The sequence below is a fragment of the Planococcus citri genome, chromosome 5, assembly GCF_950023065.1.
Source record: "Planococcus citri chromosome 5, ihPlaCitr1.1, whole genome shotgun sequence".
NCBI lineage: Eukaryota > Metazoa > Arthropoda > Insecta > Hemiptera > Pseudococcidae > Planococcus > Planococcus citri.
Genome location: NC_088681.1, coordinates 32,073,768 through 32,088,865, shown reverse-complemented (window position 1 = coordinate 32,088,865; position 15,098 = coordinate 32,073,768). Strand labels below are relative to the sequence as shown.

The window sequence follows — 15,098 nt, the reverse complement described above, 5'->3', positions numbered from 1 at the left end:
TTTCCTCGTCATTTTTAGAATGAATGAGACAATTTTCCAAACCGTGTGCAAAATTCAAAATAAAACGCTGCTTGAAAAACACATTTTTCTCAAGAAGTGCATATTTTGAATTTTCATTTTCATTTCAAACAATTGTGCAATCTCGTAGCCATTATCTAATACCTATCAACTTTTTTTTAATGTAATATTTTTATTTTCACTTTCACAATTCGCAAAGAAATTGTTGAAAACTCGAGCGATGATAAAACTTATCTAAGGTCACTTTATTTGTGGTACTTTTTGGTACCTAACTAATAAATATCGGAAAAGTACCTACCGGCTTATCATGTTGAAAGCACTTTTTTTTATTACTCAATAGATGGGCATGGTAACTCAGCAGAAACTTATTTTTATAGGAGCGCAAAAATGAAATAATTATTATATTACATTGTAAATTTATTTTCTCAGCTGCTCTGCTATCATTTCAAAAAAAGTGTTTCTCTGATATCTAAATTAGTACCTAGACCTACTTACTAGTTACCTACAATAGTACGACCTAAGCAGGCTATGTTGTACAAAAGTGAACTAAAAGTGCTCCAATTATGAAAAATGCAATCGACGGAAATGAAGAAGAAAAAGGAAGAATTATTCTTACAGACAAGAGTATTCCAACTGAGAAAAATGAAGAAAACAAATTCCTATCGACTAATTCAGAAGGTTTAAATATGGTTGAAATATTCTAACTTGGAACATGTTTATTTATGTATAATTCATTTTTTTTTAATTTTACGGTTATTTCTGTATTATTATTTCAGAACAACAAAATTTACTAAAATCTGGAATCGCATTTCATCGACCTAACCGGTTACAAGTATTTTCCAGTTACAAATGGTATATCTGCGTGTACTCCTTAGTTTCGGTTGCAGATCTTACACAATCCTCTTACTTCTTCGGCACGTTGAGCAGCATAGAGAAAAATTTCGAAATGTCGGCGACGATGTTGGGTAACTTGAATTTAATTTCGTATCATTTCAATCCAGAATTTTACTACATATAAAAATTGAAAAATGTTGTAGGAATACTGAAATCAACGTTTGAACTCGGATACCTAGTGACAAGTATTTCTCTAGGGTACTTTATCGGCAAAGGAAATAAAATTCGTTGGATTTCCACAGCTCTATTAATCAGTGGGATTTTCAGTCTAGTAAGAATCGTACCTCATTTTATCGATACCAAGACTTTGAATAAATCGCAGAGTAGTGCTCATGAAAACAGTAATGGAACGTGGTTTGAAACAAATTTCAATTTGACGATGTACTCTTTTTACTTTTTTATCGTTGCTCAATTGATGACTGGAATGGGAAGAGCTATTGTGAAAAACTCCGGATTAACTTATCTAGATCATAATACTCGGAAAAATTCGTTTCCTGTATTGTATGGTACGTATTGCAAAATTTAAATAAATATGCGGCACCTATGCTTTTAGAAGACAAGTTAATTCACTATTTTTTGCCTCAAAAAAACAAAATAGCCAGCTTATATTTGAGAAAAAATATAAGAAAATCAATCTTTGGAAAGAAAAGCTAACAAATCGTGAGAGAGGTTTTTAAAAAATGATAGATAAAGCTGAACTTAAGATACCTACGTTGAATATTACTTTACCCACTTAAGGGATTTATTTTTGTTGCAGCCATTGTCAGTACTGTAGGAGGTTTAGGGCGTCCACTGGGTTACTTAATTTCATTTTATACCCTCAAAGTATACGTTTTTCCAACTGAATCGTCGAATTATACGAACAAAAGTCATCAGTGGATAGGAGCGTGGTGGCTTGGTTAGTACCTACCTATAATCTCTACTTAGGTATTGCTTATTTCTCGTTTTTAAACTTTCTCACATGAAATAGCTGTATCTACGATAGGTATCTAATCCTAATCTGCTAATTTCTTTGTAGGTTGGATTCCAATATCTGTTTTATGTATTGTTCTTTCTGTGATGATATCACTTTTTCCGAAACGTCTGGCTGCAGCAGAATCAAAAAAAATGAATGTCCATCCACGAAATAACAATAATGAAATATCAGGTAGGACAAGTTTTGGCACTATTGAATTTTTTGTGGGTTTGATGGTCTGAATCTGATTCAAGTATGGTACCTACCAAAATAAATTATTGCGACGCAGGAACACTAAACTAAAATTTCAAAGAAGTTATATAGATAGGTAATGTAATTATGTAGAATGAGATTATTCTTTTTTCAGTTTCTGATTTTTATACTTCGTTTAAAAGAGTTCTCGGAAATAAAATCGCAGTTTTGGATATCTTGGGAGCAGTGGCGGCTCAAATAGCATATTCTGGATATGAATTATTTTTACCTAAATATTTAGAATCCCAATACGGTTTAAGCGCTTCGTTGAGCAGTTTCTTCTTAGGTAAAAATACCTTTGCACATGAATATTGAATACACGATTTATATACTTTGCAACACTTAATTACTTGGGTACATATATACTTTTAGATTAGTTTTTATGTTACTCAGTTAGGTCCCTATCTAATTATTCATTTTATGTTCGATAGCTGTTGAGAATCTTATCGAAGGGTCAGCTAGTAAACTGTTAACTGGAATTGGTATTTCTAGATATAAGCCTAAAGCGAGGACATTGATAAAATACTTTATAATCGTCAAGTTTATAGAAGTTTGCGTTCAAGCGTCTTTCATTTTTATCTCCTGTACCCAACCAAAGATTCAAGGAAACTGGGTGCAAGATAACAGGTAGGTACCTCCTTAGATACCTATATCTATTAAATAAAGCGCTATCCCAAAATTTTTGAAATGATTTTATAAACAAACAGTTTAAATTTGACAACCGAGTGTAATATTAATTACGCGTGTACTCAGAAAATGAAACATTCGCCAGTATGTAATGTAAAATATGAATTACTTTTTTACTCATCCTGTCATGCTGGGTGCTCTCCTACATCAAACGAGCAAGATAGCAAGGTACCTCTACAGTTTTCTTTAAAAAAAATTAAGAACATAATATGTACCTATATGTAAATGAAGTAACTTTCCCGAAGATGGATAATTGCATTCTAAGTTTGATTTTAGGTCCATATTAATTGCAGCTGTGTACCTGATTTTGGATCTGTAACTGAAGGATTATGTCCAACTGATTGCAAATCAGCTGTGATTCTATTTTTAATCGTGACTGCTGTATTGAAATCTTGCCTTCTCAATCCTATCCGCTTCAGCCACACAGTTCTTCGCTACAGGTATTTTTGTTTGTTATTATTTTTTTCATCAATTTATAGGTATTTATCAGCCTAATTAACATTAACAAAACAAACCTCATCAAGGATGTGCAATTGTGCATATTGTAGGCTACATACTTACCTGTGATCTCCAAAAATATTTGCTCAAGAATATTGTTCTTTAATGCTACCAAATTACTTCATAAAAGTGTAGTAAATATGGTGATCAATTTCTCCAATTCTCTCCTCTCACTTGCAAAATGATCGTTTTCTCTCAATACCTATCTCAACCTTTTTTGATGTTTGATTAGAACCTACAATTTTTCGGGCATTTCAATCAGGGATGAAGCCCGGCCCAGGACCAAGACCCGAAACCCAAAAAAGCCCTGATTATTTCCTTGAAGCCCGAATGTCCAAACCCCAAAACCTTAAAAACTGTAACGTACAAAGCCCTGGCACAAAGCCCGAAACCTTTTCCTCTGAATACCAAGCCCAGAACGTGAGCCCCGAAATCCAAACTGTGATCAGGGCTTTTCGGGGCTTTTTGGGGCTTGTAATTGTAAATTTCTAGTGTAATTACCGTTCTGCGCATCTCAAAAGTCAAAAAAGATGATTTTCAAAAAAAAATTTACAACTTCAGCAAAAAGTTTAATATTTTAACTTTCAAGGGGGTTTTTGGTACATTATTTATATTCCCAAGCCCAGAAGCTGAGCCCCAAAACCCAAACTGTGCGATCAGAGCTTTTCGGGGCTTGTGTGCATTTTGTAAATTTCTATTGTAATTACCGTTCAGTGCATCTCAACTCAACTCTGAATAGTCAAAAAAGATGATTTTCAAAAAAAAAATTCAGAACATCAGCAAAAAGTTTCAATATTTCGAGGGGTTTTTGGTACAGTATTTATATTCTGTAGGTAATTCATTGTTCTTTGAAAAATGATACTTGAAAATAAATATGAAAAATTTGGACAATAATTAAAAATTCCAAAAAAAAAATTCTGATTGAAAAAAACAGTTCCATTCAAATAATTTTTTAAAAAGCAATCGGAATCTGCGCTTAAAATGTTTTTTTTTTTTTTTCAACAGAAAATCAAATAGGATTTTACTTTATTTTTCACTAAAATTGCAATTTCAACTTTCAAGTCCCAAAAAGCCCCGGAAAGCCCTGAACACTTCATTCAAGCCCTGGACACTGAGCCCTGAAACCCAAACCCAAAGTTTCCTGGGCCCCAATCTAAGCCCAAGACCTAAGAAATTTTTGATTGAAAGCCCAAGCCCCGGAACCCGAAAAAAAATCGTTCGGGGCCTCATCCCTGCCCTTAAAATAAAAAAGTAGGCAACCTTCTCCACACGGCAAATGAACCGCAGAACATACACGCATGTGTACCAGGAGTCATTACTACCCTATCACACGTTCCTGCGGAGCGATCGCAACAAGAAACCAGTTTATGACAATTGTCACCATGTTGGGGTCGGGGGGTTAACAATGAAGGCATATTGCATCATATGATCATATCACATTTTTACAGAATTGCCGACGAAGAAGATAAATCTTTACATTATGGTATACGAAAATTTTTTCCAGCTTTGTTTGGTCTCCTATCTTCAATAATTTACGGATCTTTAATAGGTTAGCGATGGGAAAAAAAGTTTACCATTCTAGTTTTCTAGGTTATTTACTCGTACCTAGTTACCTAATTGAGATTCTTTCTTGCTTAATGCAGATCAGTCTTGCGTGCTGTTTGAAACTACCAATCATGGGAGAGGACATTGTCTGATTTACGATTTAACCAAATTGAGATTCGTAGTACATGCATTCGTCATAGGTAAGTCTATTGGACTTACAAAAATACGAATAAATAGGTACCTATTCATGTAGATACTTAATGTAAAAGTATACCTAGCTGTACCTCGTGCTTACCTAGTTAACTGCTTATCTACTTTCTTCTTAGGTGTAAGCACGTACCTATTTCATATCTGAGCAAAAAGAAACTATACTTGATGTGCTTTAAATTTATAGGTGGCCTTATCATGAACATTATCCTGGAAACATTTTTATGGTACTATGCAAAAGATTTGAAGATGTACGATGAAGAATTACAGATGAATAAATACAAATTACAAACTTTGGACAAAAAAATGTGAAACTGAGCGTTCCTTTAATACCTACCTTAAGACATAAAATTTCGAGCATGTAAAAAAATTGCATCCAATTTGCTAAATAATTTTTCACATTAGATATTTAATTGGCATACGCGGGTAATTGAAGTTTTGATCAAGTTTGGCTTATAACTTTACCCAAACGACAACGTTCGAAGTTGTTGAATTACACCAAAAAATGGACAAATTAATTTTTTTGTGATTTGAAATACGAGTAGGTACTTTTTAGTAGTGGTTTAGAAACTAAAATAAATTTTTTATTAGCAATTTGAATTTGGATTTTTTTCTCCTAATTTTAGTGCCAAGTTACACCTACAGTCTGTATCTGTACATATACCTACCTATTGATCTAGGAAACGTTTTTTTAAGGATTTGAGCTCAATAACTCTTCCATGCCCTCTCACCTTCCCTGCAGCAGAACTACAAAAATAGTCTTGAAACTAGCTGCAATGGATTTTTCTATCGAATATCTAAAAATAAATCCCCGAAAACTCATTTCAAAATATGTACCTACACATCTTGGTAAAAGAAAAGCTTTCGTTTCGTTACTCGAGAACACGTAGGTATAATTATTTTATACTCGCACATGCAACAATAAAAAACAAATAAAGAACCAACAATACCAATTATCTTCTTCCTCACTTTCACGTTTAAGATGATTAAGTAGGTAGGTACCTGGTACATGAACTATATGTGTACTCGCGTTTACAGCATCGCAATCTGAATGAAACTTCTCTAAAAATCTAATCACATGTCAACCACGAGGATAATTTACAACAGTTGTAAACGAATTACAAAATTCATCTAGCAACTTTCGAGAATTTATCTCGTCTGCTAAAAAAAAAAAATATTTAGGGAAAAATCTCACAAGTGTGCAGATATGATGTAGATGTTCGAAGTGAAACGCGTTTCAAATTCAGTCCATCGTGAAATGTCCATTTTGTGATAGTGAAGTGAAAAGATGAAAGATAAATACGAACTGGAAAACCCTCCGGTCGAGGATGAAGGGTTACAGATGGGTAAATTTGAAATGAAACGCGAGGCTATTCCTGAGAAAACAAACGACGAAGCAACGAATAAAGTCGGTAGGTACCTACTTATCTAGCTACATACAATGAATAAATATGTACTTCAATTAAAATTACTTTGGTATATCTTAAACTTGCTAAAAAAAAAAAAGGGGGGAAAAAGAAAGCCCGAAAATTCAGAAAATTTTGTGTTAATAACCTCATTAGAAAGAGGAAGAAATTTGCTGGAATAGTATTTTTGATTTTGATCTCTTTTGCCCATTTGCCATTCCCTTTACCTATACTCATCCACACTCTAAAATAAAAAAAATCTTATTGCAACAATTTTGAAAATTTAGGCCTTACACCGGAATCAGAAACAAGATGTGGATTCGGATGCTTTTATCCAAAATGGCTTCAAATTTTAGCCAGCAAAAAAACATTTGTGGTTGTTTACGCTTTTGCTGGAATGCAACAGTTCATTATAGGTTCCTACTTCATAGGAACCCTCAGTACGATTGAGAAGAATTACAATATGTCGAGTAGAATGTCAGGTAAGATGGTTTTTTCTTCAAACATCATTGAAAATATAAAGTTATATGAGCTAAAAAGAAATGTTCAGTTTCTTGACCAAAGTCAATGAACGTGAGCATTGCCTATACCTACTTTAAAAATTGTAGAATTATAAAAAATAAATACCAACATTGTTGGAATTGATTCACATGTAGGCATCATCACCGGAATCTGGGATTTAGGAAGTTTAGTGACAAACATAGTTATCACTTATATCGCAGCCAAAGGTCATCGTACACGATGGGTAGCCGCAGGAATGTTTCTGGCTGGAATTTCATGTTTCATGAAAATCCTGCCGTATTTAGTTTTTGGTCCAGGACAAAATGTGAAAATGTATACCAAAGAGTACAAGGATATTTTTTCTGAAAATATGCTGAGTTGGTGACTTTTTACCTATCACATCAGAGCTAGCTCAAGTATAGGTAATCATACTTTACTATGTAGGTATAATGTAATGAATTGAATTTTAGATAATTTAACTCAAATTGATAAAATGAGCACAAATGTCAACTGCGGAGCAGATAACAGTATGGTAGACATCTTCGCATTTTGTATTTTTTTCGTCTCTAGTATCGTATTAGGAATGGGTACAGCGGTTTATTGGACCTGTGGCGCCGCATATTTGGATGATAACGCGCGTAAAAATATTGTCCCAGTATTACTAGGTAAATATAAGTATGATTATATGCATAGGTACATAGACCTACCTATTCGTATCATTAATTTTATCTTATTCGCCATTATCTGGCCTGCATAATTAATTTTTAGCTGTTGTGCAATCTATTCGATTATTTGGGCCAACGATCGGATTTCTCATTTCTTCATACGCTTTGAAAATTTACATTGAACCGAATTTAACTCCTACCATAAATAACGAAGATCCTCGATGGGTGGGAGCCTGGTGGATTGGTAAATTTCGCAGAACATCTTTTTCATTCAAATTATTTGAGTAATTAGGTACATATGTAATTGAGCCCTGATGTTTGCAGGTTGGTATCCTATCGGTGTTTTATGCTGGGTGAGCGCAGCTCTCCTCGTTATGTTTCCAAGAACACTTCCTCGAGCTGCACTCCGCCGACAAACCGATCCTCAAGAGCCAGAAAATCTCTCATGGAATGGTATTTATTTAATTAATTAATTATGTATGTAGGTACCTCTTAGTAGGATGGATTTAAAAAAAAAAAATGGCGGAGGATTTCGAACGAGCTCTGTAGAGACCTTCATTTTGAATTGAGAGTTACTCAAAAAAATTTTAGCCCCTCTTTAAGGTTCTACTGAGCTATTGAAAATTTACGACCTGCCTCATTGCTGGCTTCTTCTATTTTCCTGAGCATTTCCTTCATCTCATCTGGTGTCTCTGCAAGCAGGGTTGTGTCATCCGCATATCGTAAGTTTGACAATGTCTTTCCTCCAATTCTGACTCCCTTTTCCCAATCCTCTTGGGCAGTTCTCATTACCCATTCTCCATATGCATTGAAGAGAATTGGGCTGAGTATGCATCCCTGTCTCACTCCTTTTGCTGTATGGAAATTGGAAATGATTGGTGAACTCTCCTTCAACTCTCTTCTGTGCCACATTGTCCATTGTCCTCATACAGACTCCCCATGAGACTGACAAGGTGCTCTGGTACTCCAAGCTTTTTGAGGTTTTGCCAGATTCGAGGATCTTCCACTTCACATTGTCGAATGCCTTCTCCTAGTCAATGAAGCACATGTACACTGGCTTGTTGAATTCTCTTGCCTTTTCAATCACTTGACGTACATTTAGGATTTGTTCTCTTGTGCCTCTTCCTGGCACAAAACCCGCCTGTGCTGGTGGTATCTGTGGCAGGATGTACGCTTTTATACGCTCGTGTATGATTGCCAGTAGTACCTTGCTTGCATATGATATCAATGATATAGTTCTGTAGTTCGAGCATTCCATCTTTGAGCCTTGTAGTCCAGTCTGTAGGCCATTTTCCCTTAGCTCCACTGCACTCCAAAACTGGCATAATTAATGCGAAATATTTGAAGAGAAAAAATTTTCAAAACACAAATTCGCTCAAAAATAGGTAAGCAATAGACATGTGCGCCGTTAGGAAATTGCACGGCGGCGGCGTGAGGTCAATTTTTATCAGCGCGGCGGCGTTTTAAAGGCGTGCGCCGAATTTCACGCCGATTCTAAATTGACGGCGGCGCGGCGGCGTGAACATGGCGTACGGCGTACACCATAGTTTTAGTTTTGCCCAAAAAAAAGAGAAAATTTGGTAATGGATGTTTTTGAGGGCCCCATTTTCAACTTTGAAGTTTTTGATCACTATTTGACCAAAAATCTAAAAACCTAAAAGGAGAGAATTGAAAATTTTTTAAAAATTCGACATTAGTACCAAAATGTGGGGTTTTAAGGGCTCTAAGATAATTTTTAAAGACCATTTTCCGCGCCGTTTCACGCCGATAAGACATTGGCGCGTCAAAATTTAAATTATCGGCGGCGGCGCGCCGGCGTGAAATCGGCGGCGCACATGTCTAGTAAGCAATTTGCAAATTTTTAAACGCTCAGTAGAACCCTAAAAGTGGTCTTGGATTTTACCGGCTTTTCGAAGAAAAGTCAGGTACTGTATTTGTCTCAACTGTGACAGTTTCGGTCCGGAGTAAATTTTCTTTGCGTTTTGGGGTGTTGGGATCATTGTGGGACCATTAGTTTTTTTTCAGGTTTCCTTAAAGTTTATATATATCTATATATATATTTGCTTGCGACCAGACATGTCAACTATGCTTGGCATATATGCTGAAAAGTGAACAAAATTTTAAAATCGACATAATTTCTGTTCTAAATCACCTATCAAAATTTTATTTGCAGATTCAATTCAATATTAAAAAAATCTATGTGTTGGAAAAAATTATCAGATTTTTAGGCTAAATTTTGAAGTAAAATTTTGAAAATCGACTTGAAGGAATTTGAATTTTTTTAAAATTTTAATACCACAAAGAAGGGTGAACAGCATAGAATTTTTTAGCGTTTTTAATTTTTCCATAAGTCAATAAAATGCTGAGAAATTTCAAATCAAATTTATTGTCTGGTACACTCCGTTTCAATGTATTTAGGTACATCTCCACCAGCGCATCACATTCTACTCACTACAAATTGACTACAGACCCTGCGTTCGTCCTCGCGCCTTGATTTCTAAGCCATGCGCCCTCTGGTGGAAGTTTCTGAAAACTCATAGTTGACTTGTATAGTAAAATTAACCCATGACTTGTCAACTATAGTTGAGAAGTTGGTCAGTCCACTTGTATAGTAAAATTAACCCATTCATTAGTTGACAAGTCTGGTTACTAATACCTATATATATAGGCATCACGGCAGGCTTATGAGCCAATTTTTCAAAATTTCAAAATTTTTAAAATCATTTTCAATTTCTGTTCTAATTAACTAATTGAAATTCTAATTGCACAGTCATTGAAATATATAATTTATCTGTATCAAGAAACAGAATAAAAAATTTTTGGAGAAAATTTTTTCAAAAAAATTTTAAAATTTTTTGAACTATATTGAATTTTGTGAAAATTGCTTGGTTGTCAAAAAGTCTGAACCACATCAAAATTTTTGGTATCAACAGTATTCCCGTAGAGCAATAAAATGCAGAAAAATCATTAGTCAAATTTATCATCGTGCATACCCAATTTCAACAGGGCTTTGGGTATGCCGACCAGTACTTCCTATTCTATAGGCCTCATGTTAGTACTACATCTAGCGAACATCTCTGAGAAACATTTGGTGCGCGCAGCTAACTTTGACAAAACTAGTTTGAAACAGGTGGCTCACTTGTTATGTAACTTTACCCTTTACAAAGTGAGCCAGGCTGGTAAACCTACTGGTTCACTTCTTATGCAAGATTAACCCATACATGGGTTCATAAGTGTGCTGTCGTGAACATATATATGTATGTGTTTATGTACCAATTTTGTGGCAGAGTAAACTCGAAACCTATGAAATTTTGAACAAAGTGCTTTATCCCTCCCGACTGGTGTATTGCCGAAATTTTGAGATTTCGAGTTTTATTAAAATCGGTTTGAGCGTTCCTTAGATATTTCAGATTAAGTGATTTTTTTTGCCATTTTTGCGTCCTTTTGCAGACTTCCTCATCAGTTTTGTTTTTGGTATACCTATTTTTAAATATTTTGCTTAGCAATAATCACTAACGTCTGTCTTTATACCCAAACGATTTCTCAGTTTATTTCTTGTTAGAAACTCGATGGAAAATCGGTTCCGGTGTTCCTTTGACATTTCAGCTTAGGTAGGCTTTGTTGATTTTTTTTGTTATTTTTGCAGACTTTTGCAGACTTTTGCAGACTTCCTCATCAGTTTTGTTTTTGGTATACCTATTTTTTTTAAGCATAAATGTTTTGCTTAGCAATAATCACTAATGGCTATCTTAATACCCAAACGATTTCTCAGTTTATTTCTTGTTAGGAACTCGATGGGTAATGATGGGCCGATTATTAATCGATTAATCGGGCCTCAAACTCTTTCGATTAATCGATTATTTAAAAAAAAATAATCGATCATGTTTTCTACGAAAAGCCGGTTCTCTCACGCTAGTTGCGTGAGTGTTTTTTATTTTGGGCAATTTTTCCCAAAAACAGATTGGAAAAGGGCTAGAGCAAAAAAATACGATGTTTTCGAAAATATATCCTCTTTCAGGAGATTAATAGGTACCTACCCATAACGCACCCTCCGAAGCCAAAATTTTTTCTGATTCAACTGAAAGTGAAGGTGTCCACTCCTCTGACTTTTTTTTCGCGATCTACATATACTCTTATGTAGGTACCTACCTATAGTTTCAAAATTACAATCTGAGTTGCCGGTTATTCCTAAATAGTTGTCATTATTTAAAATGTGAAATATTTATTTCGTAGATTTCAAGGTATCTCTAACACGTATAATGAAAAACAAGGTCGTTGTGCTGAATTCCTTCAGTTCAGTTTGCTTTGCTATGGGTTTAATGGCGTATTGGACTTTCATGCCTAAGTATATGGAATCTCAATTCAGACTATCGGCTTCCAAATCAAATTTTTTAACTGGTAAGATTCAACTTGAATCCGTATGAAAACATACCTATCCCCAGAAATCGAGTACCTATTTTTTTTGTTTTGTAGGAACTGTTGGAATATTATCCAATGCCTTGGGAATTATGACAGCTGGTTTAGTCATTTCGAAACTAAAACCATCGCCGAGGTTTCTCGCTGGATGGAACGTATTTGTGGAATTTTTAGATTGCATCGGCCATGCTTCTTATTCCTGGTTGAGTTGTCCTGAACAACCTTTTCATGGGCATTGGAACGATGACCATCATACGTAATTACATAAGTACCTACCTACCTAATTCTATGTTCGCGTCATTTCACAACCAAATTCATAATGCATTTGATTTGACATAGGTACGACTTAAGACTAGGTATCTAATTGGATCATGAGAAATCCTCCATTTTGTGCAGAATTTTCTGAGATCCAACTGAGAAAAAATATAGGGAGATATGAACCTAGGTACCTAACCTTTTTTTTTTTTTTCTGGGGACCCCAGTCCCCAACCTTCTGGCGAGGTGGGGCAAGTTTATTAGGTCCTAACCTAACGTATAACTTAGCTCAAAATCTGACTGTCACATATCTCATTTTGTCAACCACCACTCACCAATCAGGGAAGAAAGAAAGTATGGTTGTTTAGAAACAAATTTGGGGAACATTTCAAATGGAGGTACATATTACGAGTAGGTATACTGAAAGGTTCACTGGTTAAAAAGCATGTACCCAGACCTCAAAACCAAATTTTCTGCTGCCGAAGTTGGTTTTCCCATTTTGGGCGAATCTCTGCGGAAATATAGGTACTCTGGTAACCCTTAAATCGATTGCTATCGTTTTCGAGCAGATCTGGAGCCTCTAGCAATTAAAAATTGCTCTAGAAGACGTTGTATTTAAAATTTTTGAATTTATTTATTTTTTTTAATTTAGAGAACTTATTTAACACGAGATTATATGATTTTCATCTTGCTATATTTTCAGTTGGAATTTAACTGAAAGTTGCAATGTGAAATATCAATGTGGTAATGATATACAATATGCTCCAGTGTGTGATATGAGTCGTGGAATTGCCTATTACTCTTCATGTCATGCTGGATGTCAAAAATCATCTAGAATTAACGATACATTGGTTAGCATAAACATTACTTACCTATACCCAACTATTAGGTAGGTACATAAATACGTACCTTCCTCGTTATTAATTTTAACAAGAAATGAAAATTTTCCAGATGTATCACAACTGCAGTTGTGTGCCTGATTTTGGATCAGTTACCGATGGAATATGTCCTATCGATTGCTCCAAGAATATATTAATTTTTGTCATCATCTTAGGAACACTGAGTTTCACTTCAGCCACAGGTCGATCGGCAAACACACTCATACAATTCAGGTTAGCTAGATTTAATTATGATTTTTCTTTCATCGTGAATACCGAGTATAGCATCGTGATAATATTTTTCGTAATTATGATTTAAATTCAAAATATTTGGCAGATGTGTCGATGACAAAGATAAATCTCTCTCAATTGGTGTAACCGAAGGTTTATTATCGTTATTAGCGTACATGCCGGCGCCAATATTCTTTGGAATAATCATGGGTTTGTATTTTATGGACTATTGGGACAAGACGGCCCGTGATAATAATTTTTATAACGAAGATTTCAAGTATACATAGATAAGGCTGACTAAATTAATATCGAGCTATACTTACTATTTTTTTGTAGATTGGGCATGTACAGTCTGGGGTGATAATTGCGGATCAAGGGGCAATTGCTGGATTTACGATAGTGGAAGGTTGCAAATGTTCAATTTTACAGCAGCAAGTAAGCTTTACTATACTATAAATTGCCTTACCTACTTACATATATTTACGTAGGTTTTTTTTTCAAAATGAAGAAATTTTAAAGCATGTCATACATTATGAAGGTTTTATTCAATATAATGTTTCAACAGGTTTTCTCCTACTGGGCGTAATACTTGATAGTTTTGTATGGTATCATGTCAAAGGGTTAAGAATATACGATGAAGATTTTGAAAAAGCAAACGATATTCAAGACAAACCTAAACTTGTTTCGAAGAACAATAATATTAAGAATGAAGTAGAACTACCTCTGATATCAAGTCCAAACAATGCAGAAAATAAATAATTTTTCAACCATATTGGAATCTGTTTTCATTATCGGATTCTACAGGAGAAATTCTGTATAGAAGGAGTTCGATTAAGCTCCAGGTTTGTTGACTAAGTTGAAAAGAGTTTTATTGTAAATAGGTAATAAAACAAATGATGATACTGTAGTTCTGAAACAAGATTGTATGCAGGTTAGAACCTATCAAGCTATCTAATAATTATTTTTTTTTTTGTCTCAAAACGAAAGGTGCCTAAAAAGTTACGTAAAATCAAATTCTTCAATTGAAAATGAAACAAAAAGTGTAGATTGGTATAATCAGATAAGAAGTTCAAATAATTACCTTTACTTTCAAGTGATAACGATGAACTAGGTAGACATCAAAATTTACAATAAAGATAACTTGAATGAATTTAATGTTATAAAGTTACCTAATAAACTTCATAAATTTACTTATGCTGTTTGTTTTAATTTACAAAATTATTCAGAGCGGCTGCACGTGTCTGATACGAGAGATTCATGCCTAAAGATTAGAATATTTATATAATTAGCTGAGTAGGTAAGGCAATAATTGTGAAAAAGCATAAGTTGCCTGTCTGCCAAACCGAAGGAAAAAACGTGAAAAAATTACTAGAAAGCTGTAAACCTAGAAGTATATGGTACAGATAGTAGACATTCGAAATCATCTGATACCGAAACGAATTCATTTTCTGAAATTGTTTTAATACAACAGTTCAGAAGCGTAGAGTTGATGAAAATAACTTGGACGATCGTCATGAAATGGCATCAAAATTATAGATGCAAAGTCATCGAAAAATGAATAAATTGATAAATCATTTTAAAATGGTCTTGAAATAAAATATGGAACTTTCATCATCATTACCATCTTCATCTAGAAATTGTAAACCCGACGCGTTTATGAAAATTGTAGCGAGTATCTTACTTACTCATT

General features: G+C 34.5%; 2 protein-coding genes across 2 annotated transcripts; both read left to right on the top strand.

The window, feature by feature from the left end:
- The first annotated feature begins 366 nt into the window (after window positions 1-366).
- LOC135848293 (solute carrier organic anion transporter family member 4C1-like) lies at window positions 367-5,650 on the top strand. Its single transcript, XM_065368180.1, has 12 exons — window positions 367-696; window positions 795-983; window positions 1,056-1,418; window positions 1,670-1,810; window positions 1,931-2,059; window positions 2,235-2,405; window positions 2,551-2,746; window positions 2,827-2,974; window positions 3,083-3,246; window positions 4,753-4,853; window positions 4,948-5,049; window positions 5,244-5,650. Exons 1-12 carry the CDS (start codon window positions 582-584, stop codon window positions 5,366-5,368), a joined length of 1,944 nt encoding a protein of 647 aa, XP_065224252.1. The 5' UTR covers window positions 367-581; the 3' UTR covers window positions 5,369-5,650.
- A 574-nt stretch (window positions 5,651-6,224) lies between these two features.
- On the top strand, window positions 6,225-14,180 carry LOC135847011 (solute carrier organic anion transporter family member 74D-like). Its single transcript, XM_065366388.1, has 13 exons — window positions 6,225-6,468; window positions 6,750-6,944; window positions 7,119-7,340; window positions 7,434-7,628; window positions 7,732-7,872; window positions 7,953-8,081; window positions 11,862-12,026; window positions 12,102-12,300; window positions 13,003-13,150; window positions 13,251-13,411; window positions 13,515-13,618; window positions 13,745-13,843; window positions 13,974-14,180. Exons 1-13 carry the CDS (start codon window positions 6,345-6,347, stop codon window positions 14,165-14,167), a joined length of 2,076 nt encoding a protein of 691 aa, XP_065222460.1. The 5' UTR covers window positions 6,225-6,344; the 3' UTR covers window positions 14,168-14,180.
- The last annotated feature ends 918 nt before the right edge of the window (window positions 14,181-15,098 follow it).

Bases quoted from the DNA above. Each gene is read 5' to 3' on its own strand.
- LOC135848293 (XM_065368180.1), top strand. From the start codon at position 582: ATGAAAAATGCAATCGACGGAAATGAAGAAGAAAAAGGAAGAATTATT. The intron at 984-1,055 runs GTAACTTGAATT...AAAATGTTGTAG, and splicing joins AATGTCGGCGACGATGTTGG to GAATACTGAAATCAACGTTT. The intron at 2,060-2,234 runs GTAGGACAAGTT...TTCTTTTTTCAG, and splicing joins TAACAATAATGAAATATCAG to TTTCTGATTTTTATACTTCG.
- LOC135847011 (XM_065366388.1), top strand. From the start codon at position 6,345: ATGAAAGATAAATACGAACTGGAAAACCCTCCGGTCGAGGATGAAGGG. The intron at 8,082-11,861 runs GTATTTATTTAA...TTTATTTCGTAG, and splicing joins AGAAAATCTCTCATGGAATG to ATTTCAAGGTATCTCTAACA. The intron at 13,412-13,514 runs GTTAGCTAGATT...AATATTTGGCAG, and splicing joins AACACACTCATACAATTCAG to ATGTGTCGATGACAAAGATA.